Source organism: Echeneis naucrates, chromosome 23 (genome assembly GCF_900963305.1).
Source record: "Echeneis naucrates chromosome 23, fEcheNa1.1, whole genome shotgun sequence".
In the NCBI taxonomy this organism is placed as follows: domain Eukaryota; kingdom Metazoa; phylum Chordata; class Actinopteri; order Carangiformes; family Echeneidae; genus Echeneis; species Echeneis naucrates.
The window spans coordinates 2,702,796-2,729,564 of NC_042533.1; the positions used below are offsets into that span (position 1 = coordinate 2,702,796).

The 26,769-nt window shown below is 43.4% G+C and overlaps 2 protein-coding genes and 1 non-coding gene across 4 annotated transcripts; 2 read left to right on the forward strand and 1 right to left on the reverse strand.

The window, feature by feature from the left end:
- Positions 1 to 2,316: 2,316 nt before the first annotated feature.
- On the reverse strand, positions 2,317 to 2,388 carry trnaa-ugc (transfer RNA alanine (anticodon UGC)). The gene has a single exon. It is a non-coding gene; the product is annotated as a tRNA-Ala (tRNA).
- A 4,378-nt stretch (positions 2,389 to 6,766) lies between these two features.
- pah (phenylalanine hydroxylase) lies at positions 6,767 to 17,075 on the forward strand. Of its 2 annotated transcripts, none has more exons than XM_029495593.1 (13): positions 6,767 to 6,866; positions 7,942 to 8,061; positions 11,163 to 11,346; positions 12,800 to 12,888; positions 13,338 to 13,405; positions 13,830 to 14,026; positions 14,633 to 14,768; positions 14,849 to 14,918; positions 15,186 to 15,242; positions 15,508 to 15,603; positions 15,944 to 16,077; positions 16,155 to 16,270; positions 16,567 to 17,075. In XM_029495593.1, the coding sequence occupies exons 1-13, from the start codon at positions 6,795 to 6,797 to the stop codon at positions 16,608 to 16,610; spliced, it is 1,383 nt and encodes a 460-aa protein (XP_029351453.1). In that variant the 5' UTR covers positions 6,767 to 6,794; the 3' UTR covers positions 16,611 to 17,075. The 2 variants fall into 2 exon arrangements, with proteins under 2 accessions (XP_029351453.1, XP_029351454.1); XM_029495594.1 differs by having other exon boundaries at positions 6,795 to 6,866; positions 7,945 to 8,061.
- A 684-nt stretch (positions 17,076 to 17,759) lies between these two features.
- On the forward strand, positions 17,760 to 21,376 carry th2 (tyrosine hydroxylase 2). Its single transcript, XM_029495595.1, has 12 exons — positions 17,760 to 17,990; positions 18,656 to 18,830; positions 19,033 to 19,121; positions 19,211 to 19,278; positions 19,356 to 19,406; positions 19,502 to 19,647; positions 19,760 to 19,895; positions 19,981 to 20,050; positions 20,136 to 20,192; positions 20,728 to 20,823; positions 20,922 to 21,055; positions 21,211 to 21,376. Exons 1-12 carry the CDS (start codon positions 17,760 to 17,762, stop codon positions 21,374 to 21,376), a joined length of 1,419 nt encoding a protein of 472 aa, XP_029351455.1.
- The last annotated feature ends 5,393 nt before the right edge of the window (positions 21,377 to 26,769 follow it).

The window sequence follows — 26,769 nt, forward strand, 5'->3', positions numbered from 1 at the left end:
TCCAGCTATCTGTCTGATGCCGAGTCACCGCAGTGTCCGGTCTGCCCTGAAGGATCAGAGAACACACAATAACCTGCTCAAAGCTGAAAATCAAAAAACAAACTGACAAGGCTGGCAAGTAAATAGCTGCAGTATGACAGTTTCCCCAGTTTCATTTCATACAGTTCACAGATTCTGCTTGAATACCATCTTAAAAATTCTTTTGTATGTTACTCTTAACTTTTAAAATCACGTTTACGTGATCCAAGTGAAAATAAGCCCTGATCAAGTAGAAGCTTTGTTATACGCAGTGCTATGCTCCAGAATACAAATGAAATCCTGAAAAAATATTTTATGTAAGAGCTGGTCACCTGTGCATATGGCCGACAGATTTATGTGGAGAGGGAGGTGAAAAAGAAAAGAAAGAGCGAGAGAGAGTGTGTATTCCTGTTTTGAGATCCCTGCCTGGACTGGACTCACTCGAGAACACGCCATTGAATTTATTTTCAAGTAAGGATGAAAGGAAGACTCCAAACTATGCATGTAGTCTATTCACTGGTGACGCTCTTAAAAGACAGGAGAGAAAAGACAGCAGAAAGAGTTGGGAAAGGGTGGAGGGTAGGAGCGCTGCATAAATTTTACATACACAAGGCAGCAGACAAAGTGATTGTTGCTTCCCCCCCAAACTTTTTTTTTTTCTCTTCCAGAAAACACTTTCCCTGCTGAATAGGCACCTATTAGTGACTCCATTATGGGCACAGGGCCCTTGAATGGCTCCTCACTGTGCGTCTTTATCATAGTCAGCCCGTGAATACAGCCAGCCCCCTCCTCCTGCAGCCCAGCCAAGCTCCTTACAGCTTGTATTGATAGGTGCTGCGGTGCTGCTGATGATGGGTGAGGCAGGCGGGGTGAAGGGGGTGGGGGGGGCTGCCTCTCTCACCCCCTGTTGTGTGCTCCAGGTGTGGTGGGTGAAGCGTAGCGTTCCGCGGCCTCTATTGTGCCGCACACTTTTACTTTACCACTTGTTCAAATAAAAAAAAAAAAAAAAAAAAAAAATGCAGTGTTTTACGTGCATTAGCTGATGTTCATAATGCTGCCCCCCTCCGCCCCCGCCCCCACCCCTGCTGCACCCCAAAACAAGTCAGGCCTGCAGCGAATCGCTGCACACCGCCTCACAGCCCTGTATTGTTGCTGGATTATTCAGGAGTTAGCTGAAAGAAAGACAGGGTGAGTGGGGTTTCTGTACTTTATCTCCAGGGGAGACAGGGCTAAAGAAGGAGCTTCTTTAGAGGAGTGAGTTACTGCGGCGAAAAGCCCGAAAACACCTGCAGAAGACAGGCGCAGGAGGCCGAGACGAGGACGCCTCATTGTTTGTCTTTACTTTTCTCCCCTCTCGTCTGAGATACTGTAAACCAGCTTCCTCTGAATGCCGCAGCTTCTATTTATCAAGTTGTGCCTCATAACCTGTCACAACATTAACACCTCAGCCAGTGTGCACAAACAGTGTGACCCATTAGACTGTGTGGTGCGTCAATCAGCAATATCCGTGTGTGTGTGTGTGTGTCGGTAAAAACATGATCCATCCAGCTTTGAAGTTATGTGTGTGCTCACAGTTGAAGGAGGGAGATGCAGAGAGTTAGCGAGACTTTATGATGAATATGGAAGCATTGTTCGGCCGTGCTTACCTCCACAGGGAACCATCTGCTCCCTGTCAATGCATCACCTGCTCGTCTGAGCCATCTCCAGGGCAACAAGGGGTGGGGGGGATTAGGAGAGGTTATGGCTTTGATGGGAGGGGCCATCGCAGGGGGACCAAGAGGAGGCGGGGGGGGGTTGCTGATGGGGAAGAGGCGAATGTCGTCCTCTGGTGGAAGAGACACGGAACAGGGCTTGTTGTTCTACACATCAACAGAAAAACACAAATAAATGAAGCACAAATTTAAAAAGTCACTGCACCCAAATTCCAAAACACACATTTCTATCACTAACCGTCAGGCGGTATTTATGTTTTTGCCTCCATCCCAGTAAAATGACACTGAGCGAACAAAGATGGTGATTTCATTTGAAATTCAATTTGTGATATTTTGTAATATGCTTTCCCTGTTGGCCTTTTGTCTTGTATTTGCTTTTTCGTTTTTTATCCGTGCTAAACAAACACTGATACCTGAGAAGTATTGAAGTTACCACCAATAGTTTTCACAAGTGAATTTCCATGTTGGAATTAAATGCTACATTAGGAAGCTCTTTCTAAAAGCATTTTCTATGAGACCATATAATAATCTGTGAACTAATGAGGTGGATCGATAATCCTGAGGGAAATTTAGAAATAAAGTCAACTGGAGATGCCGGGGATTGAACCCGGGGCCTCATACATGCAAAGCATGCGCTCTACCACTGAGCTACATCCCCTACATGCAAGTTTAGCTCGTTTATAGTGTAAAGAGGAATTTGTTACCTCTCCATTCCTGTGAAATTGATAACATCCATGAAAACAGAATTATCTACAGTGAGGAAATGGCTCATAAAACTCAGACGTGATAAGCAGCTGCAGAGTGACAGTTCCTCTTCGTGTGTGTTTGCTGTTGGTGGTTGTACAGGCATATCAGGTGTTGTGCAACAAAGCGCCGTGAATGGCAGTCAATCACAAAGTTCTCATTAAGCCTCTGTGCTCATCTGTCTACGGGACGCTAGACATTCTGCCAGTGACGGCTGGGTAAACACAGACCTGAGGACAACCTGAGGGGTAAACACAAAGGAGTGGAAATACAGCCGATGAGTGAGGTGGACGGTACGTCACAGTAACACGAGCCTCAGCACAGACAGTTCAGTTCAGCACTTTGAACTGTTTTCACTCAGTAATGAGGCAAAACGTCTCATAATACCAAAAAAAAAAAAAAAAAAAACTGTGTTTAAATTTGATTTAAATCAGATTTAAGATGGAGAAAATGAAAAAGGGCATTTGTATTAGTTCAAAAAACAACATGGGATGATTTTTATGTGTCTGCAGAGGTTAGGGAAACCTCTCCCAGGTGACCTGAGGACGGAGGAGCTGCCTGACAGGTGAAAGTGACCACGGCTGCAGGCTGGAAACGCCTTTTGTGTTTGGTCAGAGATCCACGCAGGGTGGCAACTGCTGACGACATCATCAGCCTGAGGGAGGGGGGGCTGGATCACAACTGCCACAACATGAACATGTAACCCCCCCCCACATTTAGGGGCACCCTTAAAACAACACACCAAACTGATCTTGATCCAATAAGGAAACTAACAAGTTGTTGACGTCAACAGCACTTAGTAAGTATTCACCTGTCTGTAACACGACACTTCTTTGTTGTGTGTTGCACATTCAGCAGTTGTGTTTTTGTCCATTAGGAGCCATAATCCCACATTTAAACAAAAGAGAGGTTGGCTGCACAAATTATGTCTGCACAAACTTTTATGGCAGGCCGTCACGTTTCAAAATGTCTGCTGCTGTTGGTGTTGAGTCAAACATCAGGTGACCCCCAGAGTCATTTGGGTTCATCCCAGCTACTTCACCTTCCTGCGCTAAAAGCTACGACAGGTTTGTGTCTCCCACTGACGCTGGGCCCAATTTGGACTCTCCCCCTGGACGAGATGTTGATCCTGGGAGAGTTCCTGTCAGGGCCACGTGCAGCGGGGACCCGGCCAGCGAAGGAGGTGACTTTCCTGGGTGTAAAATTCAATTATCCAGCGGGTGAGCGTGTCTGAGCGTGTCTGTTGTCAGCAACGGGCGGACGGCTGCCCGTTCCCAGCGTGCAACAAGAGGGTTAAGAACCACAGAAAGGCCTCCATTATGCCGAGTGAGAACGGCCCATGTGGCTGGCTGCACGGCCCCCACACTCATTCACTCCCCTTTAACAACAGCGCTGCCGAAAGCCTCAAAGTTTCTTTCTCCTTTCTGTGCTCCAACTCCTTTTCTTCCTCCACCCCTCCTCCTCCTCGCTCTTCTCTTGCTCTGTTCGCTCAGAAAAGGGGCTCCACAAAGCTGGAGTGGATTCTCCAGCACCCCTGTGGACAGTGCACATGTGGACAACATTCACAAGATGTCCGTCAACTAGTCCATTAATCAACGATGTCTCATGAAAGCACAATTAGAAACCTCACAACTCTATAATTGATTATCATCTCTAAGCACCCCTGCTACTCCTCCTGCACCGCTCTGCTCCGGGCCGGAGTCACTTTCCTCCTCCAACTGCACTTTTTCACAACAGTTATGAGAAATAGCTGGAGTTGCATAATGATGAAAAAACCTTTTTTTTTTTTAGCCAGGACAGCTGCAGGATGTAAAAGAGCTCCGTCCTTGTGGTCTGCACACAGCAGACAGTAAGAGTGACTTGCATCTGGCTGATTATTGGTGTGAGAAAAGACATTCAGTGTGTGAATAAGACCGGGGCCCTATGGGCTGTGCGTGTGTGTGGGGGGGGGGGGGGACACACACACACTGTACCACTTCTTATGATAAATGACCAATTGTCTCCATCACCATTAATGACAGTAAATGACACGCAGTGGGGAGTGTTTCCATCCACTCAACAACGTGAGGAGGACACAGAGGAATCATGGGACTTTTATGGGACATCACGTCCCAGACAGGCTCATCCGGAAAATGCTCAACATACAAACACAATGCTGACACACACACACACACACACACACACACACCTGACCATCCTTCATTTTGATATTAGTAGCCTTCCCATAAAAGTGTTAAAGGTTGAAAGACATATATCCTCCTCCTCATGTGATTATCTCACATCTCTTCTTTTTATTAAAGACTGTGGCAGTTTAGGCTTCAGTTCTTTTTTGTGCCCATCATACAAATGCTGCACGTTTTTTTTTTTTTAATTAATTTTAAATTTCTTTCATGCAAAAAAACATGAAATGCTTTAAGTTTCTATCATCTAGGTCACTCAGATTAATTTAACAGCTGGAGTGGAACTGCCATGTTGTCCACAGACCTACACTGCCCTCATGTGGCACCTGTGGATCCCAACATCAGGTGAGACGACGAGAGCAGCTTTTTATTCCTTCTTTTATTTCACATTCTGCATCTTTTTACAGGTATAAGAGAGCGTCACACAAACAACAATGATGTCAGCACTTTTTAAACTGTCTCGTCTGATCTCCTGCAGTAATTTAATGGCTGTATTTTACATATTAGTCACATCAGGGGGACATCATGTGATACAAGCTGGTAAATTCATAGTGCAAAGGGGCGACATGCTCATCTGTGGTCTCCAGAGTTGCCTGAATGGCAGTAGATGATTCCTGCTCATCTTAAAACGCAGGTTCCGTGACTACTTCCCTCTTTTCTGTTTCTCATTGATTATCACTGAGTGGGTCACATGGTTGTTTGATCTTATGGTCAGCATGTGCACACTACATCACAGACACAGAGGTCATGACCTCAATTTCATGATTTGTGTGAAGAATGACTGAAGTGAGGTTCTCAAAGTACACATGAATTATCCAGTAAATTTAGATGAAACAGACTTTGAAGGTAGAAGCTGCGATCATCACACAGGATTCCGACACATTCGTCTCAGCTCTGCTCCTCCGTATTTACCATAGTTTAACACACGTACTCAACCAGACTCGGGTCAGGAGTAATTCCGCCCGGCGCCTCACCCCATGAGCAACTCCAGAGAAGAATAGAGTCCAACCCCTCTCCAGGAGTAGGGCTCCAGAACCCCGGCAGTGAGCCCCACCAGATCCAACGGGTAGCGCTCCACCTCCTGCACAAGCTCCGGCTCCTTCCCCCCCAGCGAGGTCAGTCCATGTCCCCAGAGTCAGCCTCTGTCGCCCAGGTCTGGGCCGTCGAGGCCGCCCGCCTTCACTGCCACCCAACTGGCAGGGCACCCGACCCCATCGGTCATCCCCGCAGGTGGTGGGCCCACAAGGTGAAGAGAGTGCCTCAAAATTTTTTCAGGCTATGCCCGACCACCAGGCGCTCACTGACGGGCCTGGCACCAGAAGGGGGCCCCGGGCTTCATCCGGGCAGGGACTCTACTCTCCTTCCTCGGTCTTTCATGGAGTCTTTGAACCCATTCTTTGTCTGGTCCCTCACCTGGGGCCAATTTGCCCTGGGAGACCCTACCAGGGGCCCTTGGCCCCAGACAACACAGCCCCCAGGTTCACCACGACAAGGTGATGGTTCTCCGGGGAGGTTCTCTGCAACCAGGCCCCGGATAAGCGGTTGAAGATGAGATGAGAGATGAGATAGTGGAATCGTGATTGTGTTTTAATATCTAATTTTATTATCATTTAATATAATCTATTAGATAGATTTTGATAATATACTGTAGTCTGCATTTTGTGTTATTTTTCACCTAAGCTCTATTATTATTATTATTATTATCATCATTGCCATTACTGTTATTGTCCTATTTGTATTTTATTCTGACTTTTTTGTCCTTAGACTTCATTTAGGTGTGACTGGAATGGAGCTGGATCTGGTTTTTCAAAATAAAAGACAAAGTTGGTTAAACGGACATTTGTGTGTGTGTGTTACTTTTTGTTTGTCAGGCTGCACAATCACAAAAGGGTGCAAACAAATTAAAATGAGAAAAATAAAAGCTGAAAGTCTGAAAAGCAGCAGCGAACAGCGACCAGATGTGCCTTTATAATTTAGACCCGCATTCCGTGACAGGCCGGTGGTTGGGTGGGGTGGGGGGGTGGGGGGTGTCACGTGGACCAGCGTTAAATCTGAGAGGTTTATAGACAGAAGCAGCTGCAGAAACTTCCCCACAAAGCACAGAGCTCACACTCAGGTTGTCTACCTGCAGGAAGAGAAGATGGACGCTGCGTACAAGAGAGTCAATGGAAACTCCGGCCAAGACACCGAGACAGACGACCAGGACACCAGGGTAAACCTCCACCCCCCCCATTTAGAATAATGCTATACTAGTTTAAAAGCCTTTGCATGTGTGCATTTTTTGTTTGTTTGTTTGTTTGTTTATGCTTTTGTTTCTATCAATTTGTTTTGTTTTGTTTTTAAAATCATGCAACGATCTCAGCAAACAGAAACAAACAAGCTGTCCATTGAAGTCAGTGACAGCCGGAATATTCCAGGTACAACAGCAGACAAAGCAGTGAACTGCAACAGGGCAAAGCCTCAGTGAATGGAAGGGGTGGGGGGCTTTGTTATCATAACACACCTGAGAAATATGAAAAAGTTAGACTAAATTATTCAGGGATTTGTTAATGGATGTGTTGCCTCTCTGTGATGTGGTTATAGATTAGACATATCTGTTTTATGGAGAGCTGCTTTGATATAAAAAAACAAAACAAAACCTGATGACACCAATTTGGGCTTTTGGGAAATTCTTGAGTACAGTTTCCATTATTTCCGGTCATGTAGCAGATAAAAGTTCAATCACATCAAAGAGGATCAGAAATTCCTTCTCTTGTCGTCAAGTTGAGAAAAGCGTTTAAGGTTTCTGTCCTCGGGCTTGTTGGAGGAGATGCTGAATTTAATAAATATCTGGCTGGGCTCTGCAGGGATTTCTTAAATGGATGAGATGGTTTGCTCCTCTGAGATGTACCTGTAAAATAATAAAAAATAAACTCTGTCTCTGGTTTTAATAAAACCTTCAGGTGTGGAGGATGTAGTCACAGCAGCATGACTACCTCTGCAGGGGGAGCTTGTAAAGGTTAAAGATGTGAAGGACTTTGGGCTTTATGATGCAGAACTTCAAGGATTTTATACTTTTTCCTCCATATGGCTGCAGTTAAACAAGAACACACACAGTACGAGCAAAACAACAATATAATGACCAGAAGGTCTGAGATAAGGAAGTGCAGACATGGTTAAACAGACGAGCTGTCGGAATTAAGGCGCGTTTTTCATCTGAACTATGACCTATCTCTGCCATAACCTGCTGCCCTGTAGACAAAAGTGTAAAGAGTTTGTTTTCAGCTTGAATTTGCCTCTTTCAACAGAAGAGAAGGGGCTCCATGTATTTGGAGGAGGAGACCAACAAGAAGTCAGAGGTGATCTCCTGCATCTTCTCCCTAAACGAGGAGGTCGGCGCTCTGGCCAAAGCCCTGCGGCTCTTTGAGGTAAAGCTGACGCACAAATCTTTTCTTCTGATGTCCAATTGTCCACAAAGTCTCTGTCATTTCTCCTCAAACCTGCTCACTTCTGGCAAAGACGATAACATTCTTCATTCATCTATTCTACCTATCAGGCTGTGCAATAAGTTGATAAGACGATGAACACATGAAAATAAGAGTTAACAGAGCAGCGTAGGAATGTGCATTTAATGCTGTGGCGGTTTTGTCCACGTGTGGTAGAATAAGCTCCTCCAGGGTCTACTTGAAACACATGATTCATAAAATCAACATCAGAAGCATCCAAAAAAGCAACAAAACAAATAGACTTAATGTTTAATGTTTGGGGAAGTTAACTATCTTGCTTTTATAAATGAAAAACTATTATTGTGTAACAGTTAGCTTAGAATAAAGACTACAAATATGGAAACAACTCTGGCAAAAACAAATAAAATCCAAGTTCCTGCACTTCTAACCTCCGTTTATTCATTACAGGGAAAAACAATAAGTTTAAAATGACTATATTACTATTTTTACCGTACTTCCTTTGGGACAAGAATGGTTTGATCCAGACAAATGTGATGAGCAGTTTAACCTTCTTCAGCTCTTTCCCATTCAAAAAGTTACTGATTAACATCAAGCGCTTCAAAGCAAAAATAGATTTCTGAATTATGTAGATTTGTTAGCACGTTTAGCGGAGCAGAAGAAATTTTTTATATGAGATAGTCTGCAGTTTGGGTTTTTTTTTTTTTGTTGTTGTCGTTTTGTTTTTTTGTATTTCTTTTTTTACCTTTTGAAGGAAGAAGCTAAACAAACAGCAGCTTGCATTTCCCATAATGCAATTCATAAGTGTTATTTTAAAATTTTACTTATTTTTTAACTTTAACTTTTTAACTTTCCCACTTTATTTATGAGGCTGGTTAAAAAAGTTAATAAATTAAATTCAATAAGAACACAAGACAGGGTCAATGTATCAATGTGAGTCATTTTTTCTTTGATTGACTTAAACCGCCCGTGTGTACGTGACTGTACGAAAACTCGAAGTAAACATTAACTGCTTAATCTGCAACATCGATGTCATCAAGATTTGAGTTTGCTCTTTTTTCGCAGGCGAAGCGTAGACTATGCCTCTCAAAGCCAAACAAAACGTTTTAAGTTGAAGCGACACATTTTATCAGGAGTAAAATTCTTTCTTGACTTTCTTCAGTCATGTGAGTTTCTGGTGTGTGTGTGTGTTTGTGTTTGTGTTTGTGTGTGTGTGTGTGTGTGTGTGTGTTGACCATGATCAATACCAAGTATGTGCAAAGTGCTGTTCTCTAAATGCAGCAGCAAACATCAGGATCCTCTTTGAACCTATGAGCGCTCACGTTCACGATCCTCCCCCTGCTCCACCCCCCTCCTCCCCCCATTCCCTCCACGCCTCTCATTTCCAGATTTTCAGATCAAATGATGCCCAAACCATCAGCACACCCCTCATAAGGCCCCCCCCCCAATATGGGCAGATTCCTCCAGCAAACAACAGCCTTGGGGGGAACAGTGCTTTCTTCCTGTGTTCTCAGACAAACTGAAAGCGACTGCTCGGCCAAACCATGTGCTAATGTTTAGTCCAGCAGTCGTAACACCTATCATGACCCCCCCCACACACACACACAAAAAAAAAAAGCCACAAACTACAACAACCCACAAAGTTTATCCGCACGAGCCGTCCTGCATGTGACTCGGCAGCTTGGCGTTCATGTGACGGGTCTGAGTTCACGGGCCGACCTTGATCTGACACATCAGCTGAGGCGATAGAAGTTGTTTAATATCACCTGCGTTACGGAGGAGGGACAGCTCAGAGGGGTACTGAAATCTGACCAAATGACCCTTCTGCGTTGCCGGGTTAAGGATTTAGGCTGGCAATGTTAAGCTGGGCCAGGCCACCAAGAGCACAAAAAGCCCCCACCACCCCCCTTTTTTCTTTTCTTCTGAGGACGGGAACACATTTTGGATTCAGAACTGTTGAAATCACGGCTGAATTTAAATGAATAAGCAAGCATCTGTCACATATTTAGCTGCAACCCCTTTCACACCATCTCCATCTTATTTCAAAGTCTCTGATTTGTTTGTATCTAGATTATATTTCCCTTTTTGAAACAGGTATAGATCTCAAATGGAAATGATTAGTAGATTATCCAGATCTTTAAAAACTCTTCAGTTCGTATCATATGTTTACACTTAGAGGGAATAACAATAAATCATTAACATTAGGAGGATTGGAAAACATTATTTTTCTCTTTCAGTATATTTGGAAAGCAACAGTAACACTGCTGATCATAAAAATATCATGTCACATCAGCGAAAGTGAGGCATCTTCTCTTTGCTTCTGCTCATGTTTACCAGGGGAGGAAATACAGGACCATATAGGCCACTGACGCTGCAATAAATCAAATGGGATCCAGATGTGAGAAAACAGAGGGGGGGCCCCTGCTCACACCCTCCTCTTTACTTAGCCTATGGCAGACAGAGCACAACACACTCCCTCTCCCTCCCAAATACTTACATAAACAAAAACACATTTTTGATGGTAATTACGACCTAATGATCACGCAACCCAACACGGGCCGCGGCCTCTTTATGCTCTGAAAACGCTTCCCGAACCGAGTCTGGAAACTTCTGAGAGGTCTCAGTTCATGCTGCAGAATGAGAAATGCCAACGGGCTGGCAGGGCGGGAAGATTTATCCAAAAATTTTGCGCTAAAGCAGTACAATATGTCCTGAATGCGTTTATCGTGGAAGTGCTGCCTATCTGGCTCAGGGTCAGTTTGCAGAGAGAGAGTTCAAGGCAGCTCTAGTCCAAGGTCAGGGTGGATTCAACTCACTTTGATAAATAATAGCCATCAATGTAGTAACCTCACAGCCCCCTCTAGTGGTGGACTAAAAGTAGTGTTGCAACCTGCTGCAGCAAAAAAGCTTGCACTTGGCTACCACATGCGGTATCTGTTTAAACTCTAATCAAACAAAGGGAAAAGTGACCAGCAATATTTAGAGAGACGAGCACCGAAAACGCCAACACCAGCATAATCACCTCACCTCTCATCAAAGTCTCCTCTAATGCTACATTTCTGCAGGACAAGGGCATCAACCTCATGCACATCGAGTCCCGTCCGTCTCGGATGAACAAAGACCAGTACGAGTTCTTCATCAGCGTGGACCCCACCTACTCCCAGGCCTTGGATGAGGTCATTGACGGCCTGCGTACACAAATCAGCGGCCACGTGCATGAGCTGTCACGCAACAAACAGAAGGATACAGGTCAGTGACAGTGTGAGTGATTGTGGTGCCAAAAAGATAAGCATGAATCCTCAAAAACTACAAAAGACGGGCATTTACACCCAAACACGGCGGTCGCTCCTGGTTGTCGATCAGCTCTCTGAGAATAAACTAACGCTACTCACATCCCATCTAAGACATTATATACACCAGACATTTGACTGTCATCATCTATTTGGTTAACTCTCAGTCTGGGTCCAAATGGCTGGCTGACGCTGCCATCCCTAAAGGCAAATTGTCCGTTTATCAACAGAGCACAGTGATGGCTGTTGGGTGGCGCTTTATGAACCCTGAGCCAGACTTCGTAATGGACAGCCAGTGTCGCCAAGGAGACTGATGGCCTGTCGCCCACATTTTGAGCCCTTTATTAGTTGTTTCCAGAATGACATTAGTTTAGCTACTGAGGCCCAACAGGCCCGGCGCGAACAGAGGAGCTCTGTGTCTCGGACCCAGACCGACACAGGAAAGCAGAACATGCCAAGGTCACGGCGGGCTGAGACAGACAGGGCCACCATGGCTCATCCTTTGACCCCTACGGAGACACAGAGGTCTACCGGTCAGGGTCAAGTGGACCAGGGCACAGTCAAGGCCTGTTTTGGAGACAGCCTGTTTATAGAGGAGCCTGGCAGGGGCCCATTGTCTTCACGGGGCCTCGGGGTAGACCACACTGCACAAATGCAGATTAATGATTGGGCCCCGGTGTTTTTTTTTTGTTTTTTTTTTGAGGGTCATAAATCCATATGAACTAGCAGATGCTCCTCATGTACAGTCCTGCTAAGTGTCAAAATGCCATGGCACACAAAAAAAATAAAGAAAAAATACCGCTGGTCTATATTTTTAGTCCGTTAATGATCTTGCCTGTAAAGTGGGCAAAAAAACAAAACACAGAGCTGAAAATAATTTGTATTTTGATGATAAAATCATTAAAAAAAATAAAATAATAAAAAAAGATAAAATCATCATAAAAATTTCCCCAATATGTAAATTAGCTACCTCTTTGCTTTTTTACTCACTAGAATCTGAAGATATGAATCAGGACAAAATAAGATAAACAATTAATGTGTAACAATAAAAGGTTAAAATCTAAATCAAATGAATCAGTAATGAACATAATCGTTGTTGAGGGTAAATAATACTTAGCCATTTTGTTTATTGTGGCAATTAAGCTATTAACAGAAGAATTTTTTGCTGATTTCAGACTGAGTCAATATTAGATAAATTAGCACAGAGCCATTTTTAAAACTGAAGAAAACAGCGTCAGTGTGCTCAGATCCAAATGATTTCTTTTTTATTTGTCCAAATTTCCAGGATTTCTGCACTTTCTTCTCTCTGGGCAGTATTTGTGGAAAGAACGCTAAATTGATTTGACCTGAATAAAGACACGATGAACAAAAACACAAATCAGGGGTGTTTAATAACCATTATTATCTTCCAGTGCCGTGGTTCCCGAACGACATCCAGGACCTGGACCGCTTTGCCAACCAGATCCTCAGTTACGGCTCTGAGCTGGATGCAGATCACCCGGTAAAGACCGACTCATTCATCACTGTCTGTGCGCCACATCCTGCCTCTGTGTGTGTTTGTGTGTGAATACGTGTCCACTCACGCCCACGTGTCTTATGAAAGACTGCGGAGATGACAGGCCACACTCTGCCATCTATTCTAATGGAAACTATCTAGAAACACAAATTGATGTCATTGCTTTAATTGAGCCCCTATAATTATAGATAATTGCTCCCTTTTGCCACCGCCATTAAAGCGAAATGTATTCATCATAAGCTGAAAAACACTCTACAAAGGCTTCATTTGAATATGTGTTTGTGTGCTCCTATCAGAGACGGAGGGCATAATGCTGTCAAAGGCCACAGGGTTTAGCCTGAGCAGAGGATTTCCTCTCTTTGATTTAGCTGAGAGCGGACAGGCTGCGATCATGAGATCTAACATGGCTTTTCTTTGTGTGTGTGTGTGTTAAGGGCTTCACAGATCCAGTCTACAGAGCCCGCAGGAAGGAGTTTGCTGACATTGCCTACAACTACAGACAGTAACTACTCTTAAAAATCTTTATTCTATTTGCTCCACCACTTTTTTTTTTGTCTTCACATCAGCAAAAGTCACAAATGAATTAAGAAAAACTGAAATATAATATTCTAAAGGAGGGACAAATTACGGTGAGCCAAAGGTGGATTTAAGGGACCTCGGTCTTTGTGTGTATAATTGAGAAGTATTGTTCACTGGCACTACAAAGAGCGCCAAGCCCGCTGAAATGCCCACTGAGGTGATTCACATTTACATCACTGTGTAATGACATGAACAATGAAGTGCTTCTGTCCTTTTGCCGTCCATCATCATGGAGAAAACACAACCAAATGCCCAAAAGAATATATTTAAAGAGCATCACATCGATATTTAACGGTGAAATGGCAGAAACTAATCTGCTTATTAAAACGGAGATGTCTTTGCCACAGCGGTCAGGTCATCCCGAGGGTGGATTACACGGCAGAGGAAAAGGCCACATGGGGGGTCGTGTTCAAAGAGCTGAAGACTCTGTACCCGACTCACGCCTGCCGCGAACACAACCGTGTCTTCCCCCTGCTGGAGAAATACTGCGGCTACAGGCAGGACAACGTCCCGCAGCTGGAGGACGTGTCCCGCTTCCTGCAGTGTGAGTGTGGCTTCGTGGACACAAATAACATTTTCTTTTTGTGGCATTTTAAACTGTGAAACTGACACATTATAACATTCATGTGTCCTTTTCCTCTCAACGCCATTCATACTCTTTTTTATCCTTTAATCAGCTACGTTGGTTTAGACGTGATGATCAGATTTTAGGATTTCGGCAGGTGTTTGGCTGTAGCAGACTTCAGAGCAGCAGCTTTCGCTTTGGATCATTAGCAGGGATGTTTGACTCATGCAGCTGATTGTTTCTATGAGGTATATTCATTAAAATGGGGGAAGTAGCTGATCAATGTCACTCCCTTTTCCTGCCTTGCAGTCTAAACCTCCTGGATTTAAATTTACTGAATGCAGTCGAATCAGTCATCTGACACGTACAGACAAAGATAATTTTGGCCTGTTTATCTCATAATGTTCATTTTACCTGCATCACACACTACATGAAACATCCTCATCCCTTTCACTGAGAACGTAGGCGGCCTGACTGTTCAAACGCCGCACTTCCTCTTCCTCCCTCCCTCCCTCTTATCGCTGTTATTCAACACAACTGAACACTCACCCGCTTCTTCTTCGTCATCTGCTCCTTCTCCTGCAGCGTGCACCGGTTTCCGGCTTCGCCCTGTGGCCGGCCTGCTCTCGTCCCGGGACTTCCTGGCCGGACTCGCCTTCCGTGTCTTCCATTCCACGCAGTACATCCGTCACAGCTCCAAGCCCACGTACACGCCCGAGCCGTGAGTCTCTGCCGTCCAAGCCTGAATCTGTGACCCAAAGCAAGTAAAATGTCAACAAGTATATGTCTGCTTTCTCTCAGGGATATCTGCCATGAGCTCCTGGGACATGTTCCTCTGTTTGCTGACCCCAGCTTTGCACAATTCTCACAGGTAATAACAGAAATAATTAAAGTAATTCAACTTTTAGAAGCATTTCACATAAGTTAGTTTCAGAACGATTAATTTCATATTCTTTGCATTTCATATCAACTTAAATTGACACATACAAAAGTAGTAAAGTAACCAGACCGGATCATACTGTGTGTATTTATACAGTTTCCTACTAATCTGTGTCCTGTGTGGATTCATAAAGTGTTTCTGCAACACACATAAACGCATCAAAGCCTGATCTATCTGTGCTGACTGTGTTCTGTGTAGGAAATTGGACTTGCCTCTCTCGGTGCCCCCGATGAGTACATTGAAAAACTTGCGACTGTGAGTATGAGGCTTACAGATACAATGATGACATTACAAAACCAAAAAACCAGTTTCATGTTCTTGTTTTTTTTTAATTTAATTTAATTTTTTTATTTAAAGTTGTTAGCATTAGCCACCATAAGCTAATGGTTGTACCAGCTGGGTGGGATGAAATTCGATAAACAAGCCGATTCCACGGATCAACCTACCTTGTTTTTGTGAATTCTCACCTTGATTTGTCGTATGAAGGATATTTTTGTGATCGTATTTCGTGTGTCCTCAGGTGTACTGGTTCACTGTGGAGTTTGGCCTCTGTAAGCAGGGCTCGGAGGTCAAAGCTTACGGAGCTGGCTTGCTTTCATCGTTTGGAGAGCTGCAGGTAAGATTCAAGTCTTACTTTTTTTTGGAATCTGTTGTTACAGCACATAGCGGAGCAGACAGACAGTGGGTTAGTGGTTCACTGTGATTCAGGTTTAATGTGTCACTGGGGGAGTAGGCCTGGCAGCCCGGCGGGGGGCGGGGGGGTAAATTAGTTCACTGGGTAAGGTTGGAGCGGAGGGAGGATGAGCAGCTCGCTATCGAGGTCACAGCTTACATCGGCAGAGGATGTGCGGCCCGTCGAGTCACATCAGCAGAGAAGCTGAGCCTTGAATCCTGCTGTCACGAGAATAGAAACACTCATTTCTATCATTTAAATAGAAATCCTTGTTTTTTTTCAGTATTGCTTGACAGAGAAACCGAAAGTGCTGCCCTTTGACCCCGAGAAGACCAGCCTCCAGAAGTACCCCATTACAGAGTACCAGCCTGTTTACTTTGTTGCTGACAGCTTCGAGGACGCCAAGGAGAAAGTGAGGTAAGAAAATCTTGTTTTTCCACTCTTTTCCGCTGCGGGCACGTACTCTAACCTCACCAACGTCTTTGCGTCCACAGGAAGTTTGCGGCCACCATCCCCAAGCCCTTCACAGTTCGCTACAACCCCTACACCCAGAGCATCGAAGTGCTGGACAACACCGCGCAGCTCAGGAACCTGGCTGACAGCATCGGCAGTACGTATCATAAAACTATTTCTTTTTCTTCACTTCATTTCTTTGTTTTCCACTAAATAACAATGCATTTTATTTTTTTATTTGATTTGATTTTCGTGGAAACTTAACTTTATTTCAGGGTGAGACAGGCTGCCTGCAAAACAAACACAAATGCTGTCCTTTAGATCATCATTAATCATGTGACCCCTTGAATAGCTTAAAGGTTTATACTGATGTTATGCAGCATCTTATGAAAAGGTTGCTACCCAATGAATTCTTTCTGTCACCGTGATCTTGTTTTTTCTGCCTTTTTTTAGGTGAAATGGGAAAACTGTGTGAAGCCCTGCGTAAATTAGCGTAACTGGACATTTAATCTGAGCTGATGCTTTTTGTTTTTGTTTTTTTTTTGCTCATTTATTACACTGCTGCCATCTTACAGTAATGCTTAGCATGCTTGCAAATTATTTCTTTATTTGCAAATAAAATAACTATATTGCTGTTTTACAATTAGTAGCATAATATTTCCTGTGCATTTTAGTTAACTGAGTGAAATTTAGCCTGCTACTGTGGAGGAGGATAATAAAGAATTTAACTGAACATGAATACAGTATAAATGTATACAAGTTTGGACAATCAATAGCTCTCCTCTGTGACTTCAATAGATTTAAAACCAGATATGTAAACATTTAATTTTGCTTTTATTATAATTCAGAATAACTTGAATATTGAGAGATCCCTTTTATTGCCACTAAAACTTTCATTCCGCTTGGATAAAGCAAATGTTTTGTACATGCACGAGATATTTTAACAAAATAAATAAATATTTGTCCCCCTGGAGATCATCCTCTGTGTTTGTCTGCCGTGGTTTCCAACTGCTCACTTGTAATACAGCAGTTAATATTAATATACAAAAAAATGTACGCAGTGATGGGAGTCACTGTAAAAGATGAACATACCCAGTGATGCATTAGGTAGTTTTGCTTGAACACAACAAAGCATCCACCAAGTATCTTTCCTTGAGGTCATGGAAGAGCATTTATGTTTGTGCTCTGTAAACTGTATATCCACACTACTGCATTTCTTTTTAAGTGAAAATTGAAGTTTTGTTTTTACAACAGGAATCCTAAACAGCACAGTGACTGATGAGCATTTAAAATCAAATAATTCATCATCTTCCTTTTATAAATCAGTTTATGCGCCTCACATTGGCCTGTTTTGGTCTTCTCTGCAAAGTTCCAACCCTGAATGTGATTTTTGGAGTAATTGCTGTTATTATGGGCTGTTTTTGTCTCATAAATAGATATAACACGATGACGCAAAACACCCCCCCCCCCCCCCCCCCCCAAAAAAAAAAAAAAAAAAAAAAAAGACAAAGAAGAATACATAAATAAATAAATAAATAAGGAAAACACACGTGTTGTGATGGCGCACCTGCTCTCCATAGAGTCCTCAGATGGCGCACTATTTAAACCGGCGGAGCTCCGGTGACGGCTCAGCAGAGACCGGCAGCATGAAGACGGAAGCTCCAGGGCAGGCGGCTCTTTTCGCCGGGAGGAAGCAGAGTCTGATCGAGGACGCCCGCCGTGGAGGAGGCGGCGGCCCCTCGGGCTCTCCGGGGCCCTCCAGGTTTGGGGACCGCTTCGTGTTCGAGGAGAGGGACGGGAGAGTCGTCCTGAACGTCCTGTTCAGCCTCAGCAACGAGAAAAACGCAGGATTCTTCAAAACTGGGAAAATATTTGAGGTGAGAACAAAAACAAAAACGATCATATAATTTAATCCAGAAAAAAAATAAAACTGTACTGTAGTAATAATAATAATAAGAAGAAGAAGAAGAAGAAAATAAATAACACCGTGACGAATCTGAAAATAGGAAAAGAGTTCATCTTTAGAAAAATAAATGTGTAAAATCAAATGTTGCATCTACAGTAAGTTTCTGGATCTGTTTTACTACCAGAGGTAGTTTGATCTATTTCTCTGTATAACTTCCTGCATAATTGATCATAATTTAGAAATTAGCTGTTCTATTAGTATGTTGACTCTTAATTTGAAAACTATAATGGAGTGATGAATTAAAAGCAGAAAGAACTATTAAATGAGTGTTGAAGCAAAGTTATTTTGTGATTATAAAGAAAACATAAATATAAAAAAATCAGCACTAATCAATGGGACTATATTATAAAAACTCTTTTGTAGGAAAAAACAAAACAATGTCTTATAGCATGATGACTTTAGACTTGCAGCTAAACAAACCTCAGAAAAATGATCATAAAATAGATTTAAATTAGCACTTCAGTCTTATTTTACAGATGGATTTGGTCTTTGAGAACAGGAACTGATTGTTTCTATCCAGAAGCTTCTCCAAAACAAAAACACTGATCCCATCTTCCCCTGTTGGCTCCTTTTTAGACGTTTGAAGCTAAACTTCTCCACATCGAAAGTCGACCAGGGAGGAAGTCGAAGAACAGCACGACAGACTTGGAGTTCTTTATGAAATGTGAAGTTCACAGCTCTGACCTGGACGTTTTCATCAACTCACTGAAGAGGGTGGCGGACGACGTACGCTCAGTGCCCGAAGAAAAAGGCATGTGCATGATAATATTCTGACAAATACAACTTCTCCTGTCTCCTAAGTGTTTATTAGGACGTTGTGTTGTGATGTTAATGCTCTTGTTTCATCAACGAATCAATGGAAACACCTTTTGAATGTTAAGATGTAACAAGGCCAATTACAAAACAGCTAATTAATTTCTCTCTCTTTTCTTTGCCTCCCACCAACATCACAGTTCCCTGGTTTCCCCGACAGATAAAAGACCTGGACAGATGTAACATGCTAATAACCAAATTTGATCCAGACATGGATCATGACCACCCAGTGAGTGTTTACAAAACTACAGCAAAATGTCTCTGTTTTAGTCATATTTGTTATTTAACATCCTGTTCTCTTTTTCTTTGTTGCTGCAGGGATTCAATGATCCAGAATACAGAAAAAGACGGGCTTTTATCTCTGAGCTGGCCTTCAGACACAAACAGTGAGTCAGACCTCTAAAGAAAGATTTGAATTTCGTTTTAGATATCCAATCCTATATTTACTTTGTTTTGTTTGCAGGGGGGACCCGTTGCCGACTCTGGAGTACACGGCAGAGGAAGTAGCCACATGGTGAGAATGAGCCGCACTGTGTCAGGTGCAGATGCATTGTGGGGAAGCGTTTCAGGCTGAAACGATGTGACAATACGCTGTGACTGTGTTTAAAGGAGGCAGGTTTACCGGCAGCTGCGGAGTATTTACCCCAGTCTGGCCTGTCGGCAGTTCCTGGACAGTCTGCAGCAGCTGGAGAGGGAGTGCGGCTACGGAGAGGACCGCATCCCTCAGCTCAGAGAGGTTTCTGCCTTCCTGAAAGGTAAAAAAGAAAAACTCTTATTTGGTTTTCATAAGATGGCAGATTGAAATAGACTGAACAAAGAGAAGTGAAAATGGCCGTACATAAAAATACTCCCTTTTGTTTCTGTCAGAGAAAACGGGTTTCCAGCTGCGTCCAGTAGCCGGCCTGCTCTCAGCCAGAGACTTCCTGGCCAGTTTGGCCTTCAGGGTGTTTCAGTGCACTCAGTACATCCGACACTCGTCTGCACCCATGCACTCCCCTGAGCCGTGAGTCCCTCTTCGCCTGCTACAAAACTGACTTCATATTCAGACCCTTTTTCTTTTACTGACTCTGTTTGATCTGCTCTGACAGAGACTGCTGCCATGAACTACTTGGACATGTTCCCATGTTGTCAGATAAAGAATTCGCCCAGTTTTCACAGGTAACTGGACTCTGCGGCACCACGAGCTCTTTGATTTCACGTTAGTTAAATTACCTTTAAGACTAATTCATTGTAACACCTGCAGGAGATTGGACTTGCCTCACTTGGAGCTTCAGATGAGGACATTGAGAAACTGTCAACAGTAAGTCAACAGTAAAGCCAATTAGTGAACATTTAGAAAACATTTGTGCCATCTAGTGGCTAAAGCCAATGACTGCAGTTTTATATATATATATATATATATAAAATGTTAGCAGTTTCTGTTCAGATGTTTTCAAACCATCATTATCACAACTTTATTATTCGTACTAAGTATAAAGCTTACATGAAGCCACACACAAGAAAAATGTTCAAAACCTCTGCAGTAATTGAAAATTATATTACACAACAGTCCAATTGTGTGAAAATCATAATTTCATTATTGATACGACAGAAATATATATGTATATTTTTTAAAGGATTATAACTACAGCAGTCTATCATGTTTTTTCCAAACCTACTTCTGTGCCGTTTCAATTTAAGTTAACTTATTCATGAAATTAACTCTGAATGGGTTTAAATTTTTACTTCACCATCTTTAGCCATGTTCACCTGGATTTCTCAGCTTCTTCCGACAGTACATAAAAAGAGCTGGACACTATTTCATCTGCCTCTTTACTGCATCCTCTCATTTTTAGTTATACTGGTTCACTGTGGAATTTGGCCTTTGCAAGCAGAATGGAGCAGTAAAAGCTTACGGCGCTGGACTCCTGTCATCCTACGGAGAACTCGTTGTAAGTGTCAACTTTGGTTCACACACTGATACTTTTACTGCAACGTGTTATTATTTTATTTGCTTGGCACAGCAACAGTATTTGACCTGTTCTTCCAGTATGCGCTGTCCAACGAGCCAGAGTACAAGCCGTTCAACCCAGAGGAGACGGCGGTGCAGCCGTACCAGGACCAAACCTACCAGCCTGTTTACTTTGTGGCTGAGAGCTTTGAGGATGCAAAAATTAAGTTGAGGTATGCTTATTTACATCACCGAGGGGTTTGATAGACCTGCAGAGCAAGAACATGATATCAGTTATATGTTATGGTGAAACATCCAGAGCCATCATATGATATGGAGCCTTTTCCTTATTTGATATTCATTTAGTCTCCTTCATTCTCTCACACAGGAGGTACTCAGCAACAGTTAAGCGTCCGTTTACAGTTCGCTATGATCCCTTCACCTGCAGTGTGGAGGTTCTGGACCAGCCCAGCAAGATCCAAAACGCTCTGAGTCAGATGAGGGAAGACCTAAAGACCCTGCACAGCGCTTTGGAGAAGCTCAGCTCATCTTAAGACCAGCAAGAGACTTTCTGTAAAGATGACACAGACAGTAGATTGCAAGCAAAAACATGGACATCTGGCCTGCGTACATACTGTATATGAGATTGACTCACCACGTAGTCAGCTGACAGGTTCTACAGGGTGTGTATAATGTCATTTGTAATGTCAAGATTCTGTAAAAAGAAATAAATGTATATTTTCAGGGGTAACTTTCTTCAAACTTTAACTGATTCCTATTCCAGAGGGGCGGAGAAGATAAAAAGGTGCAGAGGACAGAAGTGTTGTCCTGCAGGAGGCACCGGAGAACGGGTGAACCACTACAATGCAGGGCCTGTAGGCCCAATTTCTGGCGTTTAATTCCAAACCCGCTATTTCCATTTGGAAAATTCTTGGAACCCATTTATCTTCATGTGTTATTAAGCAAAAGGGAAGGAGCTAATTATGAATGATTTAAGTATCATGTTCCCTCTGCTGGTCAAGGCCAGAGCCAGCACTGAAGCCCGGCACATCAGAAGGGCCAGGTCACCGGAACCTCACAGCCGACCGCAGTACAGTCCGCAGGGCCGCGCTGCTGACAGATGCTCTTCTCTCTTCAGTTCGCCTCCTACGCAACTGGAGAAATTTTGGCTTTTGGGGTTTTTTGTCAGACGTCCAGCGTTTTGATCTCCACACAGGCGACAGTGCATATCAGAAACACACACGTCAAAAGACAAATCATCTCCATCTGCAGGACTCATAAAGCATGGCCACCATCAGCACGGTGGCTGGCAAACCCTCCCATCGGCCACCTTGTGTTGGGAAGCTTTCCCTTCCCATAATTCCACTCTACAGTAAATCAAGGCCCTGCTCCGGCCTCCCTGGGAAAGCCTGTGTTTGCAGAGTAGAAAAAATTGTGTGTGAAGAGAGAAAGAGGGATAAAGCAAGTGGAGGGAAAGAGTGATCTACTGCTTGACAAGTGAATCAGGACACACACACACACACACACACACACACACACACACACACACACACACACACTCTCCAACCAAAAGTCAAACACTTTATAATTCCTTGTATCTCATTCTACGTCCAGCGCTCTCAAATCCGCAAATCCCCCATGAAACCACCGCCAGGATCCGAATCTGCTGAGCACTAAACAAAAGCAAGTTGCCTCGGCAACAGGGCGACCAGGGAGGGAATCCAGCTAGATTCTTGTGCCGTGCGTACTCGCCACAAATCCCAAACGCTGTATCATCCTGCCTCCAACCATAAGTGTTTATTGATGTCAGGGCCATCCCATCCCGGGATGGAAACAGGGTCATGGGGTTCCCTTTGCCCTCAGGCCCGAGAACTCAGAGAGACAAAGATTCACTGTGAGGTCTGAGTGGATCTGAAGATTTACGGCCTGATGGACAGCTAATAGTTTTGTGAGCAGTTAACAAATCATTTTGTGCTGCTTTCTGTTTCAGTTGCAAGTCATTGAAGGGACGGTTCACTGATTTGGGCAACAGGTAAGGAGAGGCATCTCATGTCTGCGAGTAAGAGTAAAGAGCTGGAAATATCTGGTTAAACTTGTAAAAACAAAAATTTTAAAAAGACAAATGGAAAAAGGATTTCTTGTTTTTGAGGAAGTTTTGTGGATTCATGTTCAGGTTAAACAAATTCGATACAAGGGGGCCATCAACACAAAAACGTATGTGGGGATGGACCAAGACGTTCTTCCAGCTCTGTAACATCTGGAAGTCCAAACAACACAGCCTAAAGCAAAGGTCTGTGGGTGTGAGAATAACGGCAAATCCATCCTATTGTTGGGTTTCGAAAGCTGGCAGAGGACCAGGAAGACCAGAAGATGGTCTGTTGGCATCCTCGGGCCAAACAAGACCGCAGCACTGGAACTACACAAAGAAGACAAAAAGTCGACCGACGGTTGGGCAACGTGCTTCGACTGGACGCCAATCTCATCCCAGAAGTTGTGCCGAGATGGACTCCGGGCCTCCAGGCAAAATAAAACCTGGAACACCAAAATGACCTGGCACAGAACTGGTACCGATGATGTAGCCAAGATGAACTTAACTGGTGGTGTGGTTCAAGGATAGGAAATGATGGAGGGAGATTATTGCAGCTTTATCTCCCACTGGGGACAAACGAGTGAGCGAGCACAAGGTGTTGGTATGCGAGTTTTCGCTCTTTGGACATCAGCCAGACTCAGTGTTCCTCACTTTTTTTTTTTTTTTTTTGGGGGGGGGGGGGGGGGTGAGCAAAGTAAAACACGTGTTGACGAGCGCTCTGCACATATCACGGTCAGGAGGCATATAAATCTTCTCATTTATCATCAGGAAGGAAGGCGAGGGAAACAAATGAGAGCATTGCCCTGTAAAACAACTCAACAACCCTCAGTTTTCCAGGTGGATGGAGAAATAAGCTGTTTCTAATCAAGGCATTTTCTCCTAATTTGCGAATTCGAAGAACTGCCCATCTACTAACAATTTCAAACTCTTATTAAAGACCTAAAACGCCTGGCTTTAGCTCAAATTAACGTCATATCTTTCCCTCACCTTTTTTCTGCATCTACCCTTTTATGTTGTGATATTTTTTGTGTGTATGCTCTGCTTCTGTGAGCTCGTAGAGCACTTTGGTCGTTCTTATGTATGCTATTTCAATAAATTTGAACTTTTGCTTATAAAAAGGAGTTTAGCTCTGATGAACACATCTGCGGTCTTAAATGTCCTGGAAAGCATGAAGCCTAAAATGATGTTTTACTCTTTCAATTAAACCAACTTTTAGAAAACTGTTTGCTGACTTTCTATCAGCATTCTTAACCTACAGCCATGAGAATCAAACCAATTCTGAGTCTTACAAAGGACACATTGAGAAACTTCCCTTTGGATGGCATTAAAAACTCCTAAAGCAGCAGATGTTTCTTCTGTTTCTGTTAAGTTTTTGGAGGGAAAAATCAAATAAGCACCTTTAATAAAATGTTAAATTATTACAAATATTATTCTTCCCATTTACACATTTCATCTTTTGAGCTTGTTACTTAGTTCATCAGCTCCACTTCAGTTATGGATGTTGTTATCTTTTCATATTGATCTTGGTTTTTTTCCTACATTTTGGTTAAACAAGCACGACACAATGAGACGGTTGATTAGATTCAGTTCTTATATTAGATAAGACTTAATAAGATCCCTGTGGCTGCTGTTTATGGTCCATCCAGCTTTGCTTTTAGCCCAGCATTAATAAAATCCCAATTGACTTTATTAATAAATCCTCATTCTTTCTGTTAAACCATCAATTCAGCTGGAGCGGTGACCGAATGAACGTGTAAACCAGAAATAGTTTATGAAGGTTAAAACTAATCAATATAACTGTAGTAAATTGTAATTAACCCCACTAAAGCCACCAAGTGTCTGACGACTGTATCAACTGTTTACATGATCAAAAAAAGTACTCGTAAGTAGTGATGGAGCATTTTTCAGCTGAGTCGCTTCCACTCATCAAGATCAACTTAATCACTTCATTCTGGGAAAGCATCGCAAACAAACCAGCCGTGAGATTAAATCAAACACCGGCCTCAAAGAACTCTAATCTTTCTTTGTTTCCCCTCATATCATGCTCCTCATTATTTTTATTTGCTCTCTTTTTGTTGAGCCTGGGCTTAAAGTTGGCAGGGCCGCAGAAGAATTATCTGAGGGGGAGATTAGGAGAAAGTTGGTGAGGATTTTAAGGCGGTCTGATCCTTCTTTCATCCATTTCACAGTTTGTTATTAGTGCACACACCCACTGCTGCAGCAGATCAAACTGTTTGTGAAGCACGATAGCCTCATCCAGGTTACATCAAAGGTCAACTTGGACGCCCGGGGTAGCGACATCTGAGGACACGCTTCCAGGAAAGTGGTGAGTTTGTCCAAGACGGATCATATGCTGCAGAAACCAGATCACACCACTGATTTAAATCTTCATGCAACTTTGCTTGTCGGCCATCAGATGGTGTCCTTGAGACACTGGGATCTGTGAAGCAGCTGAGCATTGTGACGCATATTTCGAAGGAAAGTGGCTGTTAAGTGATTCCAGTGCCCTCTATGGCTGCTTTTATACTCTTTGGAGCACATTCAGAGTGTGCACAGATGAAAATGGCAGCCTCTTGCTCTGACACTGACATCCTCCGTGTTATATGCAGCTGCTCCAGCAATCCAGCACCACTTGCACCTTAAGCACTGCGAGCGCAGAGAGCAGAGACCACATTGGACTTGTTCAAACAGAAAAGTGGACCAGGAGAGCAGTAGCATGTTATGCTTTGTGGATGGCGGTTAATCAGTCCAGTCCAAGAAATATACAAGGTTGACAAACTGGTTTGAAAGAGTGGAGGTCTCCGTGGCCTGAGCTCGCTCCTTTCTGTCGTGCAGGGACATCGTTGCACAATACAACCTAGTGTTCCAGCTGACATATACATTAATAAAGTACAATAAACGGCTCTGTTAGACACTCAAGTATGAAGGCACATTTATCCAACGCTACACCCCCGAAGATTAAGTACATCTGTGGAAACAAGTGATCAGCTGTCATCTCGAATGATTCATGATCAAGTTAATTAAACGAGTTCCCTGTTCAGCTTAGCCGGTGTATGGCTGAAAATGGAGATGGTGGTTTCTCGTACATGGCCTTCCTGTGACAGTACAATGAGCCCTTGTTTTACCGGAGGGCACTGCAGGTTTCTGCCAAATAAACCCTCGTCTTCCATGTTTGGTATGTGTGCCTATAATTATCCGCCAAGGTAAGGTAATGTGCATCTCTTCCTCTCCCTGCATCCCTGAACTACTCAGCTCACATGCCATGGAGCTGTAGGTGACCTGAAATGGCCTCTCAGTCTCTCATGCTTCCCAGAGTTTTTCCTGATTACATTTCATATAACCCCCCTCCTCTCCCTCTCCATGCACGGTTTGCCCAATATCTGGAGCAACGCCAGACCTTAGTTTTTCCTCATCCTAGCCTTTCTGCAGATTTATTGCACTCCACAGCAGGTGGAACAGCCCATACAAAGATATATTTCTGACATGATTCACAATCTGTCAAGGATAGTGAGAAAGCTGAGAAACAATTAGAAAAAGAACACCTGTAGTATGATGATCATGTTGACTGGTGAAGTGGAGATTTGGCTCTGAAGGCTGGGCGCATTCCTCTGAACTACAGCCCTCTTGGCAGGACATAACAGACAACTGATGTAACTCACTCTTCACAGAAAAGAAAAACGACTCCTTTGCAGAGACCAGACCAGCCGGCTGTTTATCAGTTGCTGACCTGAAGGGGATAATCAGAAAAAAGAAAAAGAAGAAGAAGAAGAAGAAGAAGAAGAAGAAGAAGAAGAAAAAAAAAACAGAACAAAACAAAACAACAATAACGAAAGAAAATCAAACAGCAAAGCTCAAGCA